Below are 22,068 nucleotides of genomic sequence, written 5' to 3'. Positions count from 1 at the left end.
GTGCCTACTCTAACCAAAGGACACTGCAAGTGCCAGAGAACCAAGAAAGGCATTAGAAGCAACAAAAAGAGCTAAAATTAAAATATACCCAGCTTACATCCTCAGGCTCTAACAATGTGCCTCATGGGATCCCCAATACTTCTGGGGTTTTGATTAGAGGGGAATAAATGGACACGGAAGAAATGAAAAAGTACATTGTATTCTCATATCAGAACATTCTGGTAACAAAAGCCTGCCACCCAGCTCCATTTAGCTTAACCAGAACTCTGCGTCCTCGAATTTTATGGGAGAAAATAACACAGAAAAAGCTAAAATTAAAAAAAAAAATTACTGCAGGAAGGGTGCATGGGCTTTGAACGCAGACAAAACATCCCACACAGTAAAGACCAAATCTGAGAGTCTTTTTTTTAGAGGAAACAAGTTATTTTCCTTCCCACCTAAACAGAACTCAGGATTATTATTTTCTAAGGCCTTAGCTTCAAACAATGCTCTTTCAGTCAGACTTCACAGTGTGGAGGAGCTCCTGATACGCAGCTAGCATCTCAGGAGGACAAAAACCCAATGCTCTATCTTCCTCCCTAGAATCTGGACCATGACCCGTTTTCCTTGCTCTGTCAACCCATATCTAAGTCAGAGCTCTTTTTAAACATGTCACTTTAATCTTCCTTATTTATTGTCATTACCTAGGCTCCCCTTCCAGCTCTTGTCATCCCGTTTCTCTTCCATGATAGGGGTGCCAGTCAGGGTGGAAGAGTGGGAGAGCAAGCCTGATCCAGCATTGGAAATGGACATCAGAGACTTTGCTGGCCGCATGGATGACAGCTGCTCTGTCTTACTAGGCTCCTTCCGGGAACGCTGCTGGAGTACTTTGATCATGGCATCCTTCTCAATTATCTGGGCATGGAGGGTCTTAATCCTGGGAGCCAAAAACAAAAAACATATAAAGACCATGTTGCCACCTCCATGTTCTGGTTTCACTGCCTACGTGGGCTTGAGCTTTCATCATCCTTTTGCCTAAAGGGTGTTCAAGTTATTTCTCAGTTGTAAAACAAGGGAAAGTATGCTACATTTTTTAAAAATGCCTTTCTGCACATCCAAATGGACAGGGCAGAGCATCCTGGAGTTGTTGCTTACATTTTAGGAAGCCGAAGTAAAATATTGGTGAAGAGAAAGCTGTATATGAGAGTAAACTGATAATAGTGGGTGGTGTCATGAAGAATCTGAGTCAACAGAAATGAAGTCAGTGAGAAGCTGAGAACTTCCATAAATGGGCCACAACCTTCAGGTAATGAGTAAATGATCATGAGTTTATAAGAGAAATCAGGTACCACATGAGTGGATGTTCTTTTACTGAGCACTCTGATGTGTAGTGCTAGAAACAATACCCCAAAGTACAAATGCCAACAGTTCAGTTCTGGCAGAGGACAGATGGAAAGCAATTACCATGGCCAATGGGGAAAGAAACACTACTTGGAATTCCACAGTGAGTGAGAATTCAAGGTAAAGGTCATTGCATCTCAAATCCTAAGTAACAGGCTGGCAGGAGTGTAGGGGTGGGTGAGGGTACATTATCCAGTTTCCCAGTTGTGAATGAAGATTCTTGTCTTTTGCTATTAACCTGTCTGGTCTCCATACTAACTTTTCAGATCCACCAGGGTCTAGATCAACATTTTACCTTCCCTCCATATCAAGGCAACGCTTGTTGGCCATCAAGATTTCTTCCTCCTCCTTCTGGATGCGAGCTTCTAGAGCTGTGTCATAGCTGGTGTTAGGAGAGTGACTGATGACTGTTGTGTCCCTGGGAAGGGAAATGGCAGCAATAATAATGGCAGGACAGCAAAATCAATAAATCCTATCTCTTCCTAAAGTCAAAGGTATTGCTTGGAAAGCCCTAAACTGAAATCAAACTTATTAGGAATATTTGGTTTCTGGGTGACTTACTGATAAGAGCTTTCAAGATAGAAATGTCCAGCTTTCAGAACTAGAAGAGGATATTGGCATGGAAGTACCTGCAAAAGTCAGTAAGGGGTTCTGCAAGAGGTGTGTACAGGTGTGCCCTTCAACACTAAGCAGACAACCATCCAAAATCTCCTAGTTTTTAGATTATTGTCAGGCAACGGAAAGATATTGATGTTTATATGTGCACTTTATATTATTTGTATTACATATAAGATATTATATATTTCCATTTTATTCCCATGACAATCCTAAAATTAAAAAAGCTATACTTAAAGGAAGTCGGAGGACATCCTAAAAAGCTATTGTTATAGATGAATAGTAATAACTACACCTGAGAGGTAGAAAGAAACTAGACACATGAACAGGTAGGGCACATGAGCTGAATGAGAAGCCAGATCTTTGAGTCAGTGTCACGTGATCCGTATCTAATGTACATCTGAAACATTCTGGTTCCAAACCATTGACTGTCCCTGAACTAAGTGATTGTTCTCTTGCCAGCATCCCAACAGCATGAGGGACCATGATGTTCCATCTGAAAGTGTCTCAGGCCACTGACTCAAAGAATAATTAATGAGAAGTGTGTGTGTGTGTGTGTGTGTGTGTGTGTGTGAGTGAGAGAGAGAGAGAGAGAGAGAGAGAGAGAGAGAGAGAACAAGAGAAGAAAAAGAAGAGGGTCTAGCCCATGGACAAAGCTGATGCCTAAATAGCACAAGTCAAAAACATAGGGAAATCCTTTATCCTGTTGATCAGTGAGGTAATGTATGTTCCTTTATTTCATTTACAACTAGCAGTAGAGAAAAAAAAAGGAAATGAAATGAAGAAAACTGGATCTTATTTGAGTAACTTTGAAGTAAAGAAAAAGAGATTAGGAAGAATATTGATGTAATTATATTGCTCTTAAAGGAAATCACACAATAGGCTAGGAAAACAATGAACTGGCATTACTTCATTATATTTCCTGAGAATGCACATCTGTGGGAAAACTCCAGGCCTATTTTCTCCTGGCAACTAGCTGTGTTGTCTTAGATTAGAGATTTTGACCAGTGCAGATGGGAGTACAGGGGCAGTGGAATGAAGAGGCAGAAAGTTGGTATTAAAGTTGGGAAATTTTGGTATGCTTCTGCAAAAATGCTTGTGCCTTATATGCAAGACTGAAACAATTTGTTTGAATAGGAAATAATTGGAGAGCAAGAAGTGGAAGGACTACAATGGCGCTCATGATTTGCTAAATTCAAAATATTTTAGCATCTCAGAATTCTACACTTGCTTCAGTGAAGTTCACATACTTGATGACCAACTGGGAATGGCCCCTGTGTTCAACATATCCAAGAAAAAGTGGCATTGTATAGTGTTGAGAGCATGGGCTCTGACTATAGATCACACCAGGGTCAAGTCCCAGCCTTCCCAAGTATACTGCCACTAACAAACTCTATGAGCTTGGGAAGTCAGTTAATTGCTCAAAGTCTCAGTCTCCTCATATGTAAAATGGAAATAGTAAGCGTACCTTTATCTCATGGGATATTTAGGAGATGAAAGTGAAGTATACCAAACAGTAAAAACACTCAACAAAGTTTTATATTATTAGGAGAGAAAAGTATATGTAGAAGGCAAATAGCATTCAAGAGAGCATGACTTGAAAGAATTCCAGCTCTTGGTATAATCCTGGAGGCAATTCCCGCAGTAGAGAGTTTCAAGGTGATGGCTGAGGCTTCAGAGCCAGAGCTCTCTAAAAAGTGCACGGTATCTATGGACACTGGGAACTTGAGCGTATGGTTTGTCACTAGGGGAGCCAGGACTGGCTTACTGCCATGTTCATTGCATAAAAGACCATTTGGGGGATTCAAAGCTCTGCCAGCTAATTGATATGAACACTGTGAGCTCCTCAGGAATGAAGCCTGAAAATGTGGGGCACTTAGTGAATTCTTAGAGCTGCCAGGACAGCCTTCAACATCAATCTTCTTTCTAGAAGATGGGCTACTAAGTAAATAACTTAGGCCAAAGCAAGTAAGCACACTGTTTGAAGGAGCAACTTTACCTACTAACTTCCAATACTGTGAGATTATCCTTAAACACATCAGTAGAAAAAAGGCTGAGCTTGAAAACACAACCTGCAAACCCCAAACCCTATATCCCTGAATTTGCTATCCCCTATATCCAATTCTGAAGTAAACAGTTTCTGGCAATTATCTCTCTAGTCATTTTCTTGCTCTTTCCTTTCTCCAAAAAAGTTATCCCCATCACATTACTTACATTGCTTTCTAGAATGTCACCTATTGACCTCCTAATTAAAACAACAAGTGATCATTTAAACTTCAAGTTCATCTTTTCATATAGGTAACATCCTCTTGTTTATTTAATATGTGGATTCAATGAGTACAGCGCTGTAGATAAAGATACTAGAAGGTTGGAGAGAGGCTAGACATGCACAAGACTAGCCCCTGGCTGCAGGAAACTTGTTTGGAGAGACAAAAAAGTTAATAATTAACAAGTACAGGGATGAGTTTGGACTTTACTCCAACAGGCATTGAAAATAATTAGAACTTTTCAAGAGGGGCGCAATGATCCCAGCCATGTTGAAATGTGATGGGAGGGATTAGAGAAGCAATAATACTAGACTCAGGCAGACAGGTCTGAAAAGTTATACTGTAATAATCCCAGCAAGAGATAATGAAAACAGGAATCAGTAAGTGGCCAAGGAAGTGGGAACAGACTATAGAAGGCAGATTTGTTAGAACTTGGGAGACTTTAAATTTGTGTGTTAGGGTGAGGAAAGAATAAATGAGAACTTTGTTGTTTCCGACTCGAATAACTAGACTAGATGGCATACCACACATTTTCTGAGATGGAAAATCAAGGAGACATTTTTTCAAAAAACACTACAATGGGCTTTGATTTTAGGTACAGTGGAGTTAAAATGTCATATAAATAGCCATATAACAATATCTAACAAGTTGCTGAAAATTCTAACTTTAATTTTAGAGATGTCAGAGTTATTATTTGAAGCTACAGTACAGAACAAGATAACTAAGACAATGCAGAATGGGAAAAAAACTGAGAATGGAAACTGAGAGGCCTACAATGAAGGAAAAGGTGGACACATATAATGTGTGTCACCAGCTTCTATCTCCTGCTTCCCCTTTCTTTTTTTCTTTTCCAGATTTACTTTGCCCAAAATAAAAATGAAACTTGAACATTCTGAGAAAGGTAACAACCTGATTTAATAAATGTAAACTCATAAATTATATGGTTTATCAAGTGCTATCTTTTATCCTTTTGCTGCTCTTCAGAAACAAATTCACTGTGAGCTGAAACTAAAAATCTGCACTGCCACCTCAGTTCTTCTGGGATTGAACTCTTACACAGTAATAATTTTCCTCATCTATATTAAGCATTTAGAGAGGAATATCTAAGGACACAATAATATGGAGTTGTACTACAGGCCCTATTATGTGATTATTTATAATATTTTAAGTGACTAAATAATAAGCCTCAAAAAGCGACTCTTAAACAGGTAATAATCCCTATTTCATTATCTTTGAAATCACCGATATCTGGGAGACAGTAGAGTGTAGTGGTTAAGGTGTCAAAAATGTAGATTTATATCCTGTTTCTTCTGCCTCTTGATAGCTGTGTGTGATCTTGGGCAAATTATTTACACTGTGTCTCAGTTCCCTTATCTGTAGAATGAATAAGAGTGCTTATCTGAAATAATTATTGTGAGGATGAGCAATAACTATGAAGTGCTTAGAAGAGTACTTCACAGAGTAAATATTCCATGTGATTTCTTGCTTTGACATCTTTCCCTTTGACAAGAGGTGCTTCACAGAATCAAACTGTTGGAAGGGGCATAAATAGATCACCTAATATGTCTTCTCACCTGAGGAAAAATAGTTGTCTAGCCTTATGTTAAAAATCTGTTTTATTATTTTCAGAGGCCAAACACTGGAAACAATTCAAGTATCATCATCAAGTGAATGGATAAACATCTGTGGTAAATCCATGCCATGGAATACTACATGTGATAAAAAGGAATAAACCATTGATACATGTATCAACTTAGATGAATCTCAAAATAATTATGCTGAGTGAAAGAAGCAACAAGAGTATATACTGTATGACTCTTTTCATATGATATTATAGAAAAGGCAAAATTATAATGACAAAAAGCAGATTAGTTTTCTGGGGGCAGGTGTGGGAGGAAGGAATCCAGTTAAAGGGGAAAAGAGACAATGTAGAATGTATCCACTGTCTTGGTTGTGATGGCGGCTACATAATTGTGTACAATTATTAACATTCATCAAACCATACACTCACTTAGGTGATTTTAATATGTAAATAATACCTTAATTGAAAAAATTCTACAACTACCAATAATACCATCCAAAAAACATGTCATAGTTGTGTACCCTGTCATTTATATATGAGCTGTTATGATGGGAATATATTGTGAGATATTAGCAGAATACAGGGGGAACCCCCCCAAAACTGGAATTATCTTCTGGAGTGTGGGACCCTTGTAGTATAGGATTATTCTGCTAAGTGAGTGTGCTAGGAACCCATGTGTATCGGTGTACCAGCTGGCATTGCTGTGAGAGGCTGTGTTCTGCTTGAGTGAATTTTTTTTTGAAGTCTCTTTCAACGTGTTTGCCCATTTCATGATGGGTGATTTACAAGCACACCTGCCCACAACGTGCTGACTGTTCAGCAGTTTTATACCAAAAACTGCAAGACCCCCATGCCCTACCTTCCCTATTCACCCAATTTTGCCCCAAGTGACTACTTTTTTTGTTTCTCTGGTTGCAAAATGTCCTCAAAGGGAAACATTTTGCCAATGTGGAAGAGGTGAAACAAAAAACAGCAGAAGTACTAAAAGACATCAAAATCAATGAGTTCAAATACCATATGATCTCACCTATAAGAGGAACCTAATAGACAAAACAACAAACAAGTAAAATAGAAACAGAGGCATGGAAACAAGGAACAGACTGATGGTGACCAGAGGGGAGGGGGGAGGGGGATAAGGATGGAAAGAAAGGGAAGGGACAAGTCAAGGAACATGTATGAATGACCCATGAACATGGATAACAGGGTGGTGATGGACTGTGGGAAGCAGAGAAGGGTGAAGGAGAGCAAAGGGGGGAAAATATAATAGAACAACTATAAAATATTTATTTAAAAAACCTTTTTGAAGTGGAAAAAAGTGTCTCGATAGGTGTACTGAATCAAATGGAGAGTACTTTGAAGGTGACTGAAGTTTAAACATGTAAGAATAAATACACAATTTTTTATAAATAAATTCAGTGTTTTGGAGGCACCTCCTCATACACAGAACCCAAGCATGCCATTAAAATGGGGCACTAGATTTAGGAATTTCAATTATAGAGTTAGAAAGCATGTCCTTTTTTCTTTCATTCTTCTTTTCTCTTTCCTTTTTTTCTTTCCTTCCTTCCTTACTCCACTATATGTTGGGCACTTTCCATCTGTGGCCAATATCCTGGGCATTTAAAAATTATTTTGGAAGAAAATAGAATACTGTGTAAAGCTTTTACCACAAAAAGAGACAAAGAGCAAATCTTGGTCAATATCTGTATTTAGGTGGTACCCAGTGGTGGAGGGAGAGTGAAACCATTAGAAAAGGAAGAGCAGAAGATGTTGGAAGGGGAAGCAGAAGAGCCCACAGGTTCTGAAATAAAGCTTTCTGAATGTTACTTTCCAAATTTGAAATCTTGTAAAGAAAAAGAGCAAGAAATGGAAAAATGTCTATGGCAGAGTGTTAAGGGGCACTACATTTGTAAACACAGTATAATTCTAGAAATGAAAGGGTCTGAAGAAATCATCTGGCTCAATTTTTTTTAACAAGAATTTGAATATAATCTCTCAATCTCTCCTGTGGCTTGGATTAATAGGCATGCAAAAGGCATACAGTCCTGATATGGAACATTTGCCTGAGGAACTATCATAAGATGTTCCTACTAGAAGGGAACTGGCTGTTTTTTATATTAAATGATAACCATGCACATTTTACTGAAAACAGAGAAAACTTTCTACCTGATGATTTAAAGGAATTTGATTTAAATTAAATCTACCTTGTGGGAGCTAACAGATTCTGGAAAGAAATCTATTTGAAAGGGGTTTCCCCTAATACTCAGAACTTTCCAGGGACGAAGAAAGGGGGGGCCATTTCTTCATACCAGGCCCCAGTCACAACCTCCTCACACTGTTGCATCTTGACCTGGAGTAATTCTGAAGTCAGTTTCAGCAGTGAACCTCCCAGTACAAAGAACCCTGGCTTTCCAACATTTTTTCACACTGCATAACTTCATGAGCCACATCTTTCTAAGTTTTGCCCAAGGCAATAAAACTACCTTAAATCTACTTTCTTGTTAGGGTTTCCTGAATAAGTTCTGGACAAGTGCTGGGCATAGGTGTTTCCTTGGGAGCAAGGAAATAAACTTAGAATTAAATTCTGCTTCTACTCTACCTACAAACTTCTCAACATTTTCTAGCATGGCAGGGATTTCGGTGCACTCTATCACTACACTGGAAAGTACTGAACACACTGTTCTCAGAAAACAAAGACAGGTAAGCTTAAATACGTGAGAAACCAAAATCAAGATACAGGTGATTTTAATATATTTACAGTTTACAGAGGATATCTGAAAACAGGCAGAGCACATCAGAGAAACATAAGATGTCTTCGAGGAGAATTGGGAATAGGCTTACAAAGCACCAGTCCAGCTCTTAAGCTGATTTCCCTCTGATTTGGCACAAGACAGACTCAAAACTAAATGCATCAAGTGTCCCCTCCACACAAACATCCCAGAGCAAAGGCTGGCAAGCGCTTCCAAACACTTCCAGCTCACCATGTTCATGAGAATGTTAAAAACAACACTGTGGCCCTGACTGGTATGGCTCAGTGGATTGAGTGCTGGCCTGTGAACCAAGGGGTTGCCGGTTTGATTCCAGGTCAGAGCACCTGCCTGGGTTGCAGGCTGGTACCCAGTGGTGGGTGAGTGAGAGGCAACCACACATTGATGTTTCTCTCCCTCTCTTTCTCTCCCTCTACTCCTCTCTCTAGAAATAAATAATTAAAATATTTTTTAAAAACCACTGTGGTTCTTAGTAACTTTCTGGATAGAGACCTAACTAGGTGCAATATGCTATAGCCCACCTCGAATACCCAACTCAGGCCAAGGCTCCATCTTTACCTCCACAGCCCATGTCATCTCGATTTGAATCTAGTTTTTGTCATTGTTTTGTTCTTTCGCAACTGATGAGTTTGAACAGCAGAGAGCCAGATAAACTAGATAAGAACACAGTTTCCTCCAAATATCAAAAATCAATGTTTATACTGTGAAAAGGGGAACAAATAAAAGTATTTTTAAAATCTTCCTGCCACTTTCTTTTATCAAATAGAATGTGATGGCTTACATGAGATAGACTCATGGACACAGAACATGTAGCCTTCAAATATAGACTTTCTCAAAGGGCAGGGATGGATTCATGTTAAGCATAGCCTTTGGCATACCTTGGATGAGCCAGAGCTATCAAATGGCAACAGGCACTCCCGAGTGACATTTTGTTTCTGAGTGGCATTTCTCTGGAGAGCTTTACACTCCAGTTCAGGGGCTAAACAAAGAAACCTACCCATGTCGCTGAAAGAAATTGTGGCTCTGGCAAAGTAGATGTGTAAACATTCAGTTGGTCCCATATACAATTGTTCTAGCTCCTGAGGAAAGCTGAACTATGATTCCAATAAGTTTCTAAGTAATTTTCATCCTCATATCATTGACCCTCTGCCCCCACATTCATTCAATTTCTGCATAACCAGATGAAAGAAACACACACTTAAGCAGAAACTGGGGTGAAAAACAGAACTTTATAGAAGAAAAAAGAACACACTAGACAGTCTATTAATTAGTCAACTTTCTGTTTTCCCTAATCCCTAATCCCTGCCTTCTGCTCTTCAAGGAATGAGTTTACCAGCCAAGTACTTACCTCTGAGCAGCTACGGTTGCAGCAGCATCCAGAGCAAAATGTCTCATCACGCTCTCCTCTAAATACTTCTGTTCCCACTTAGTCATATCAGCTTCCAGGGCCAAGATCCTCTCCTCCTTCTCACGAAGGAGCTCCATCAGTGCAGTGGCATTGTATTCTGAAACATTAGTAGGCTGAGAGTTGCCCTGGCGCTGTTGGGAGAGATGCCACGACCCCTCACGTTAGTAGAAGAAGAAGCATGGTGGGCAAGTCCCATATGAAGAGCCCCTATATTTGGAAAGGATTACTGCCCAAGACACTTCAGTTTGGATTCTGATTCCAGAGCAAAAGGAATTCAGATTTCCTCCTAAGCCCACAGGACTATCTTGAGCTTGAATATGAGACTCTCTTGATCAGGAAAGGAACTTGCCATATCAAATTGTCATGCGGCTCAGAAAGTGGATCAGTGTTTTACAAACAACAATCCCTGACTGCCTTCATGGTACAGAATAAAAATGGGATTTATAAATCTAGGCTGTGGTCTTTACCTTGCCCCTGACTTGCTGTTTGACTTCAGTGAGTCATGCAAGTTTTTCTGGGTCTTCATTTTCTTTCATCTAAAAATGAGGAGGGGTATGGCCAGATGATTCTAAAGATCATTTCCAATTCTAAAATGATTTGGAGTCTATTTGTATAGCATCTTCACTTGGCATTGGGTCTACTGTTTCTGGGGTTCATGTGAAAAAAAAAGGTACAAGATAATAGGCATTAAGAATTTTGCTGAGACAGGAAACTAAATAAGCAGACTTCGTCTTCACAATTAGGAGGCACTCTGGAGTAAGATCAGGTGGGGCAAAAATCCTGAAGATGAGCATGAGGTTTTTGTTTGCTTGTTGTTTTCTTTTTTTTTTTTTGTCTTTATGTCAAACACCAGGAAAAAAACAAGCAATTAGTAATGTTCATTTTCTTTAAGTTCTCCAAACCTGTTGAATTCTGAGGGACTCCAGTTCTCTCTCTAGTCGTGTCCGGAGACGGTGTTCCAGTTGCTCACGTTTTTCACATGCTGCCTGAAGTTGTACAAGGGCCTGCTGCATCTTTTCCACCTTATCTACATACACCTGCTTCTTTTTCAGCTGAAAACCCAGGTTCAGACAGTTGCAAGATGGAAGGAAGGAGAACAAGATCAGTTATGTAGGCTCCCCCCTCAATCCAACCCTCTGTTTAGATCTCTTCCTGTCCAACTCTAAAAGAGTAAATTACGAGAATGTTTTTCCGGATGATTAGCAGGCTGCCTTAAATTTATCATACAGAGACTGTGACAAGAGATAGGAATTAGGAGCCCCTTTTTAAGCTCTTTCTCCTTCCCTATATCTGTTTCCAGTTGTAGAGTCTAAGACACACTCTACTGATGGAAATAATAGTATATGTCAAGCTCCTAAGATTCCCATATTTGGGTGTCCTCACCTTTGCCCTTCACTTCACACTGCAATATTCTGGAGGAAAGTATATCTTACTTTGGTCATTACAATACAGAAATACTAAAAAACAAAAACAAAAAACAAAAAAGAGGACTCTCCAGGGAGAAAGGCTTTATTTGGCATGGAAAGGAAGTCCACACCTCCCCCCCATTATGTAGATGTCTCCTATTCAAGTGAGAGAAAAAGGATGGTCAATTACTGAAAGTACAAGGAGTCTTTAATTGTTTTTCTGAAGTCTACAGTCCTGGTAATTACCTTTTATTAGAAGCGCAGAGATTATTTACAATTTCTGCCTCACTTATGAGCCTGAGCCTGAGTTGATAATATTGGACTATAGTATTTCAACCTTTTTTTCTAGTGCCTTTAAAGAGTCCTTAAGACTCAAATTAATGAATCAAATCTAAAACTAAGTCAAATAATGCTTCCTCCTCTCTGAAAGCCTATGAACCATATCCAAAAGGGAAGGCAGAAGTAGGCTGAGACTAAGAATTTAAATTCTTGTGCTCTTGCAACTTACAAGCCAAATCCTGGCTCCATGGCAATGAAGGAATGAGGAGAAGCTCCCTTTAAAGAACGTACACATGTTCTCAACAATGACAAAGACAGGGGAAAGTGCATCCTTACCAATTTGTTAGTAAATGAACAGATATGCTTTTCATAAGACTTGTGGAATGCCTTTCTTGTTAATAAAATCAACCCATGGTCTCTATAAAGCAGACAATTTTGCAATTGTCATCATTATTTTCATGGAAGCTGAGGTTAGGGATATTTTCACTATTATGATTTAAATCTGAAAATATTATTGATAAGTGAGTCAAAAGGAAATTCAAGAATTCAGCTAAGCTCTAACTTTTCAACAAATTCTGAAGCCCTTAATCTACCTATCAGCATTGCCCATATCCATTTAGCTGGGACCAAGCCAGCAAAACTTGACTCCCCCATTGCAGAAGCCAGGTAACTGATTAATGGTAATGAGTCCAAATCACTGCTATCTAGAATGCCCAGTCAGACACCAATGGCATGTTCTAGTGGGGAACTCTGTCTTATAACTGCCCTCTCCCGAAATTAGAATTGCTGAACTTTCGTCAGGTAGGAGAAAACCTGTACTATATTTTTCTACCAGCCCCATGGTATGTTTTCCCTAGGGGACTGAGAAAAAAACCTTAAAACCTTTTTTTCTTTACTTTCTTGATATTTCCTTTCATTCCAAGGTCTAGTTCAATCTAACCTTATCAACCACATGAGATGAGTTATAAATCTAGACTTTTTTTTTAGCCATTAAACCTTGTCCTAAGAAATAAAATAAACAAATATCATCATTCTCTTTGTCTCAATAAACTTAAACCTTTGTTTCCTTGGATCCATGACTATTTATTTGTAACAACACTGACTAGGGTGAGGAAGACCTTTAGGCCATGGATGCCTCTTCCTTCCTATTTGCTAAGTCTTGAATAATTCGAAAGCAGGAAATATGCTCTACCATTCACCTTTTGGGTTCTATAATCCTCATGAGCTATTTAAAGTTGAATGCATTATTTGTGAATCACTCTGAAAACTCTAGGGGAGCAGTGAAATGTTAATGCAAAGAATGTTAACTATAATTACAGAAGCTTACAGCAGTTATACTTAAAAGCAATTAAAGTTAGATAGCATGCAGTTCTTGCTGTGATGGTTAAGTACTGCCATGTAAGCTCAGAGAACTGAAAAATAAGCAGTCCAAAGTCAGGTATATTTCTCCATGCTCTGCCTTTCTTGAGAAAGAAAACCTTAGTATCATATCAAAAGCATCATCAGCAATTTCTACAGCTGAGCCACCCCTCTAGAAGGGAAAAGCAATGAAGGACCAGACACTTGTCTGAGTTGATTGAAGATAGGCATGCAGATTAGGCAACTTCCACAAAGCAGGCCAAGAAAAACGTCATTATGCTTTCTTTCTTTGCCACTGGGATGATGTCCCCACAAGGTATAAGGACCTCTGTTGCTGGTATAATTCTTCTGCTTCCTTTAAAAGGAGAAAGAGTGCAGCTCACCCATAAACACCATGATCACCTAGTAAATGCTTAATCTCTAGATAAGTAAGGATAGAAAAAGACAACTCTTGTCATGGGCAGGTATGTCAGTTGGTTAGAGCATCGCCCCGATACACCAAGCTTGCATGTTTGATCCCCAGTTAGGGCACATACAAGCATCAACCAATGAATATGTAAATAAGTGGAACAACAAAAATTGATGTCCCTCTCTCTCTCCCCAGCTCATAAATAAATAAATAAATAAATAAAGACAACTATTGGATGTCACCAGTGCAAGACCTTATAAATCAATCAACAGAGCCAGACAATGCTTGGATGCTACCAATGCAAGACCCTATAAATGCAATCAACAAAGTCAGCTATCATCTAAATTACATACTGTTTTCTAGATCTCATCTATATGTATAAAGAAACAAAGGTCTATATGGTTTATTAAATTCACCACTATCCTAGATGTTATATGCTTCAATTTTACCTTTATCATGGAAATCTCCTTTTTTTTTTTTTTTTTTTTTAGCCTCACATGTACAAACTCATCTCCTATGCTAGGCTTCTGAAATGTTAGCTCAGTATCTAGGACATCCTGGGTCCCCAGCTTCACTTTCCAATGCTAGCAGAAATATCAGTGGTTCTTCTTACGTAAAGAGAAAGGCCATATGGTAAAATCATAAAAGTCATGAGGTCTGGCCTCAGAATGCCCAAGTCCAGATCTTGGGTCTCTTATTCACTAGGTATGCAACCTTAGGCAAGCTACTTAATCTCCCTGAGCTTCCATTTACTCATTCATCAATAATATGGAGATGATAACACAATATACCTCTATAAGGATCAAATGTGATAACATGAAGTATTTAGTAGAGTTTCTGGTACAAAAATACTCAGAGTTTTCCTTTTTTAAAGAAAAAGTTAATGCCAAGTCACACATGCTCTCATCATTTCAACTTTCAACATTCACTCCAGATAGCCTTGACATGGTTCTCATTAACTCAATAACCCTAATTACTACATCAATCTCTAATTAAGACACTAAAAATGCAGCAATTTTTCCCAGAAAGACATGTAACATTAGGCCTCAAACACCTCATGAAATACAGCTTCAGATATCTTTATGGGGCAAGACCCTTCATTAGAGATATAATTAAATGAAAGCAATGAGTAGCTACCATGATACCATATTCTCTCGAAATTATATGATTTAGGGGCATCTCCATTTTAGGAGAAATAAATACTTTTAAGGTGTCGTTTTAACTAAATACCCTTAGGCAGAGTGCATACCCCACAACATACACACATGCATGCTTACACACACACGCACGCGCACACACACACACACACACATCAGAATTTTCTATTTGACAGCAAAATGAAAGGGAAAAGAACAAGGTGGTAATCAGAAGACTTGGATTCTAGTCCTAGCTCTGCTCTTAATGGTGATATCTTTATGTGTTTTCAGTCCCAAAGCCCCCATTTGTAAAAAATGAGGGGGGTTTTATGAGTCAGCCAATCGAAATGGTCAGCAGTGGGCCAAATCCAGTCATGCCCATTAACTTATGTATTGGCTATGCCTGCCTTCCTACAGTAATGGCAGTGATAACTAGTTGCATTTGTAAGAGAAACTCTATGGTCCACAATATTGAGAATATTTATTCTCTGGTCCTTTACAGACACATTGTCAGGCCCTGGAATGATTTTTAAACTGTGTTCTACAGTACTAGTGTTCTATGGAGTGCTTCAGAGGTCACTATGGTGGATCCTCTGATATGTGTTTTGTATATTGGGGTTTTATATAGAACTTCATTTCAAAAAAAGATTGCTAATTCTTAGAATGAATATGTCTATTTGTGTGTTGTCTGTCTTCTCCAGAGAATGGGACTCCCATTTTACCTCACTCCATCATTTTTTCATGCTTAACACTTTAGCCCACTTACCTAACTTAAGACTCCTGAGGACCCCAAGGTATTTCACCCCTCATTACCTTTGGATATGACATTCTGTCTCTTAGGGACACCCTGTGCACTAGGTTTTAAGAAGTTAAAATAACAACACTGGGCTAAACAGATGATCTCAAATGTTTTCTAATAGCCTTTTAATTCACTAATATTTTATGAATCTAAGCTTCTTCCTTTAACCTTCAACACTGACCAGAAAGTAAGAGGGCTAGGCAAAATGGGATCCTAGAATTCCATACAGGCACATGCATCCAAGAGATAGAACATAAATGTGTATAGTTTCCATGGGACCTTATATGATTTGTTTCTCTATGTTTTCAGTGTTCAAGGAAGTAAAAAGTTCACTTGAAATGTTTCCAAAGCCAAGGTAGGGACACAGATCTAGAGACAGGTAGCCATGGGTCCCTAGAAGAAGCCAGGTAAATCCATCATTTAAATCAAATACCCTCTATATATTCAGTAAATGGGGAAAACCATTCCATACTTTCAAATTTTCTTACCAAATGCCAATTTTCAAAGACTTGTCAAAGCTCCCTTTCCCTTGCTTTTCCTAATTCTATGTTGTCCTATTGTGGTCCCTTAAGTCATTCTTACTTTCTGTCTTAATCATTTAGACCCACCTTCCCTTCCAGTTTCACCCCTCACCTTCTGCTATCCCCAAAATCCAATTTATGGCAGTTTACTCTTTTGCCTCTATATCAATAGCTCTTATCTACGCACGATCTTCCCTCCAGGGAACATTTAGTCATATGTGGAGCCATTTTTGGTTGTTACAGGTTGGGGTAGGTTGCTACTAGCATTTCATGGGTAGAGGCCAGGAATACTGTTAAATATCCCACAATGCACAGGACAGCTCCTTAGGAAAAAAAAGAATTATCTGGCACCAAATGTCAATAATGCTGAACCTGAGAAACTCTGCTCTACAACTCAGCGCTACTGGAGATCCCCTTCACGCCACATTTACAACAGTTACATATATATTCCTGTTTTTAAAGTTATCGTGATCTCTTTCATTGCAGACCTCTAGCTGAGTGTGAGATTTCTCACTTTGACACTTAATATGCCCCAGACTGCTTTTATTTTCCCCCTAAACTACTATCCTTTGGATAGCTCATTCATTATCATTAATTATCCTATTTTTCCAGTCTCAAAATTTTGGAGTTGCTAGTCCTCTCTCTTTCCTTTGTCCACCATATCTTATCATCACTATGTCTTAATTCTAACTAACAACTTGTGCATTCTTCCATTTCCTTATATTTTTATAGCCTACAAAGTTTAAGTCCTTATTTCATGACTAAATTATTATAACAACGCAACCTATCTCCTTAAGCTTTCAGTTACCCTCTCCCATCTACACACAAGCACACATTTACACACACATAATCAGTCCATCCTACAGTTGGACATATCAGTCCAACTATATAGTTGCTATAACAGATTTCCCCAAGTAGTACATTATGAAACTGCCTTATTAAAGAACAAAAGAAATCTACTGTTAGCATATCCATTTAGGTAGAATTGATTAGGTATCTTCTATACCCAAGACACTTTTATACTTCCTCTCTTACTCCTTTAGACAAAAGCTCTTCTCTCTCATCCATATCTCAAACTACTTAATACTTTTCAATTCAATTATGATCTACTGTCAAATTGTTCCCTGTACAGTGTAGGTATACCTCTTCAAACTGCCATTTATCAATATTCTAGGCTCCTACCACTTTAAAATTCAACCAGGCCTACAAAGCAAATGATCAATCTGTGTATCAGTCTGATCATTTCATCTTTCCTTAACATATCAATAAACTCTCCAGGAGTTCTCCCTTGTTTTTCCCTAGAGCCTCTCATATATATCGTGTACTCTATTTGGCAATCATTTTATAAGGTTTCATGTATACAAGGTCTGTCCAGAAAGTATCCATCCATGCAATATGAAAAACAGTTGAAGAAGTTACAAGACACAAGAAACACTATACATAGAAGAATGATGTCTCAGTCCCCTTCGAAGAACATACCTTGGGACCTCACACAGTTCTCCCAATTGCCATCAGCTGCCTCATCAATTTTCCTGAACCTCATCAGCAGTCTTGAAATCTCTTCCCTTTCAAAAATGATTTTAGTTTTGAAAAGAGCCAGAAGTTGCAGGGCACCAAATTTGGGCTGTAGTGGGGCTGAGTCACCTGCATGATTCGATGTTTCACCAAAACACTCTGCACAATGTGTGATGTATGAGCGGATGAATTGTCGTGATGAAGCTGCCAGGCACCAGTTGCCCACAGCTGCAGCCTTCTGAATCATCTTAATAGTTTCCATGGAGAAATATTGACACTTAATGCAAAATTTGATACATGTTCTTAGCTCTTTTCACTCAGTCATTTTGAATGCCACGACCACATAATATATATGCTCACTCAGCGGTGTCTACAACCCCCACTGACTAGTACAGTAAAGTCATCATTGTTCACACATGTGCATTCCAGTCCACTCTGCCAGGTTACAATGATGTCCCGCAAGCTGATCTCATTATATGAACAATGGCTGGATTTTTTCAGGACAGACTTTGTATATTCATTCATTCATTCATTCATCCAACAGATATTTACTGAATGACTATCACATGCCAGGCCCTATTTTATATTTGAGAGCAGGAGTGATGCAATGGAAAGCCAGACAAAGTCCCTGCCCCATTTGAGGGCAGCATCCCATAAGCCACTTAAGGGCAGGGTTCTTCCATTTTCCTTCAAATGTCTCTTAGATTCTAGTTCTAATTCATTATTTACTCTTGGTGACCAGTTAGTAAATAACTATCAAATACAAAAAAAATGAGCATAGCTTAGCTAACTTCAAATATACGAACAAAAAAACATACATTAGTAAATGTATTTACTTTGGAAGTCAAGATAAGGGTTTCAAATAATTCCCATTAGGAGATAAGTTTTTTAAAAGATTTTTTTTATTGTTATTCTCTTACAGTTGTCCCAATTTTTCCACCTTTGCCCTCCTCCACTCATCCCAGCCCCTCACTTCCACAGTCAATTCCCACACTGTTGTCCATGTCCATGAGTCATTCATACATGCTTTTTATCCAGTCCCTTCACCTTCTTTCTACTATTATCCCCCTCACTCCTCTGTTCTGGTCACTGTCAGTCTGTTCCATGCTTCCATGCCTGTGGTTCTATTTTGTTCATTAGTTTATTTTGTTCATTAGATTCTTCTTATAGGTGAAATAAGTTTTACAAGGGGAAAACTGGGAGAAAAAACAGCAGGAAAGCAACCTATTGAAGAACAGAACAGATATTCTTGAGCTCAATCATACTTTTCCATTGCACTTCTGCAACAATTTGAACCCATTCCCAAGCATTTGGCAGATATCTTAACCTCCTTCTGACTCAGGAAAATCTGATCCCTGCAAATGAATACCATGTGGTGGCATCTCTTTCCTCCTTCCAACAACTGTGGATGTCTTTCAAATTCACTTTTTAAAGGACGGCTGTATAGAAAATTACTTCTAGGTACCTTCAAGCTACCCATTTGTCTCAGTCATTTGCATGGAAGTGATTTAGTCATTAACCTTCTCCATTTATTCACTGGTAAACAAAGCACAGGGTCAGATATTTGGGAATTAAGATATTTGGGTTTTCTACTAGATTTATCACTAACTGTATAATCTGTGTGCACTTTGATTTTATAATCTGTCAAAAGAAGATACAACTGAAAGATTAGTAGAGTGGAGTAAAATAATATATTTGGGAATGTTTTAAAAATGTTAAAAAAATTATTGGGGGTTGGAATGAATAGGTAGAACATATAGGATTTTTAGGGCAGTGAAAATACTATGTATAATACCATATTGATGAATACATGTCACTATTTCCAGGGATGGGAAAAGTAGGTTTGCAGTTGTGAGGGTGTGAAACACAGTGTATTCTTGTATTATTATTTAAATTATTGCATTATTTTCCATATGAACATCTGTAAACCTAATTTTTACACCCATCCCTGGGTGATTATTATACTTCAAATAGGTTCATCAATTGTAACAAATGTACCACTCTGATGAGAAATGTTGATAATGTAGGGGCTATGCCTGTGATGGAACAATGGGAATATGGAAAAACCTCTGTACTTTCCCCTTAATTTTGCTGTGAACATACAATTGTTCTAAAAAATAAAGTCTTAATAAATCATGAAGAAATACATAGGTGGATAGGTAAAAGGGGTAGACTATTATTACTAGCTAGATGAACACCAATATATACAAACACTCCAAAAACTAAAGGACATTGAAACTAATAATACAGAACTGAGTCCAGTGCCACAGAGGACATTTTTCATTATGTCTTTCCATCTATTGCCTACAACTCCAAACACTCATTGTATCACTAATGTCACAATTGAAGTGTACTTTCATTCTCCTCTCCTTTATACAACTAGTTATATGTTGATCCATGAGCTTTCACTGATTTCTGTTTGATTTGATTTAGTTTTACCCAGGAGTCCCTGGCTCCAAGTAACAGTTCCCTCTGAAGCAATTTGGTAACACTACCCTGGTATTAGCAAGCTGCCTCTGTCCATTGCCAAGAGACTGTGGTCTACTGGTGGATATTAAAAGAATTAAAGAGCAGAAACCATTTCTAGAAACTTGCTACCAAGGGAATTAAGTTCATTCTGTTAAAGAGACTAAAGGAAAATACACAGGGCTTCTAATTTGGGACTTGCAAAAGCCAAAACCATCAGGAAAAACTGAGAGAAAATCAATAGAGAGATCAATCGACCTCTACTTGGCATGGAGGCATAATTTCTAAATGTATTAGGTGGAGCAATACCTATTCCAAATAAAATATGCTGCCATAAATATAGGAAATGCCATCCTTAGATGAAATGTTCTTTGAATATTCCAACAAAATCATCAAAACATTCTGAGAGATTTCTAGTGGATATGTACTTTACCTGAATTCCTACCAACACTCTAAATGCATACGTAATCCACACCCTTGGATCTTCCATCTAGATTTATAATCCATCATAATCATTGAGTGAGTTTTGACTACACCAAGAAAACCTTATTGTTTGAAGAGTATTTTGGATTAGACATATCAATGTCTATGCCTAAAATATCTTCCTTTAATGGTGAGAAACAAGGAAACTGGTATTATGTGGATAGGTATGATGTCAGAAAATTATGCATCTGTAAAACCAAAAAAAAAAAAAAAAAGATAAATAAGTAGCAAGATACCTTAGAAATAATAGGAAATATTAGCCATAGACTGTTAATGGGGGAAATGGAGTAAACAATTCTAGTTTGGAGACTTGAGTAAAGTGGCAAAAGGGTTCTGGAAAATGTACTGCCACTAAGAGTTATCATTGTGATGTCTAAATCATCACCAGCCATTGCAGCTCATAAAAGGTTAACACTTGGGCACCGTCTGGTGTGGCCAAGGTGGTTGGGCATCATTCTTGAAAACAAAAGGTCACTGGTTTGATTCCTGGTTGGGGCCCTATCTTTTTCCCTCCCTTCCCCCTCTCCAAAATAAAAAATGAAAATTAGAAAAAAAAAAGAAAGAAAGAAAAGTGAAAAAAAAGAAAGAAAAGTTTAACACTTGGTCCTTTTTTCCTGAATCTCTGTGGTTGTCATTCTCACCTAAAACTAAAGAACGAGATTCACTCATCTTTCTGCCAGCCCTCCCACATTCTACTCTGTTCCTTCCTTTGCACTTTGCTCAGTATAAGTAGCCCACCCACAGCACCTTCCCTCTTTGATCTTTCCAGGGCTTTTTTCCCACCATCCCTAAAACAATTACCCAAGTAGTGGTTCAGCTCTGGATCATAAGACAGCAGCCAGTTAAAAGCCTGTGCTGCCTTGAGCCTTATGAGTGAATATGCCAGGCATCTGTTAAAACACTCCAGTGAGGTCAAATTAGTGGGGTCAGGGGTAGGTCTATTTGAATGGGAGAATACCATGGTTGCTGTAGGACACAAAGTTATTTTGGTTTGGAGTTTAATGAGCTTCCACTTCAATAGGACCTACATGTCCCAAAAGATAAAGGCAAGGATGGAAAGGTACCATTTGCCTCAGCTGGCTGCCTGCTCCATAGGCTAAAGATTGGTGGCAAGTCCTGGATTACAGTAACTGACAAAAAGAAAAGGTCTGCTCTTTAATTAGAGTGCTACCCACTTCCTGACAAGATACCTGTCTCCATGTCAGCAGAGCAGGGTCCATGAGAGAATCTGTGCTGAACTTTGAAGAGGAAGATACAATTGTAGGAGAAAGTTCTCTGTAAGCCTGAGGCACCATTTCAAGCATAGAGCTTAGAACACAGTGAATAGAGAGTATTAATGGGGTTAGAAAGATGGAATGGATTTCAGGAAAAGCATCTATATTATGACTTTGTAGAGAGAAAGATAAATAAATGCATGCACGGGTCCTCAAACCATTGAAGTAGTCATAATCTTTCCCCAACCATCTTTTTAAACATTTTTAACTTTTTAAAATTTATTTATTTTTTAGAGAGAGGGGATGCAGGGAAAAAGGGAGGAAGAGAAACATAGATTGGTTGCCTCTTGTATGTGCCCTGACTGGGAATCAAACAGGCAATTTTGTGCCTTGTAGGATGACCGACCAACCAACAGCCACACCAGTCAGGGCCATCTTTTTAAAATTAAGATATAACTGATATG

At 38.5% G+C, this 22,068-nt stretch overlaps 1 protein-coding gene across 3 annotated transcripts in view; it reads right to left on the bottom strand.

Moving 5' to 3' along the window:
• Nucleotides 1-22,068, bottom strand: part of AMOT (angiomotin) — a 62,938-nt gene that overhangs the window by 5,151 nt on the left and 35,719 nt on the right. For all 3 annotated transcript variants that reach the window (XM_054580354.1, XM_054580352.1, XM_054580355.1), the window contains 4 exons: nt 10,920-11,069; nt 9,958-10,148; nt 1,676-1,798; nt 684-916 (listed from right to left, as the gene is read on the bottom strand). In XM_054580354.1, coding sequence (XP_054436329.1) covers nt 684-916; nt 1,676-1,798; nt 9,958-10,148; nt 10,920-11,069 — 697 coding nt within the window. The remainder of the gene's footprint in view (nt 1-683; nt 917-1,675; nt 1,799-9,957; nt 10,149-10,919; nt 11,070-22,068) is intronic.

The sequence above is a fragment of the Pteronotus mesoamericanus genome, unplaced genomic scaffold, assembly GCF_021234165.1.
Source record: "Pteronotus mesoamericanus isolate MK-2021 breed Mesoamerican mustached bat unplaced genomic scaffold, CSHL_Meso_final contig_58, whole genome shotgun sequence".
Classification (NCBI taxonomy): Eukaryota; Metazoa; Chordata; class Mammalia; order Chiroptera; family Mormoopidae; genus Pteronotus; species Pteronotus mesoamericanus.
This window is presented reverse-complemented; position numbering and strand designations above follow the sequence as displayed.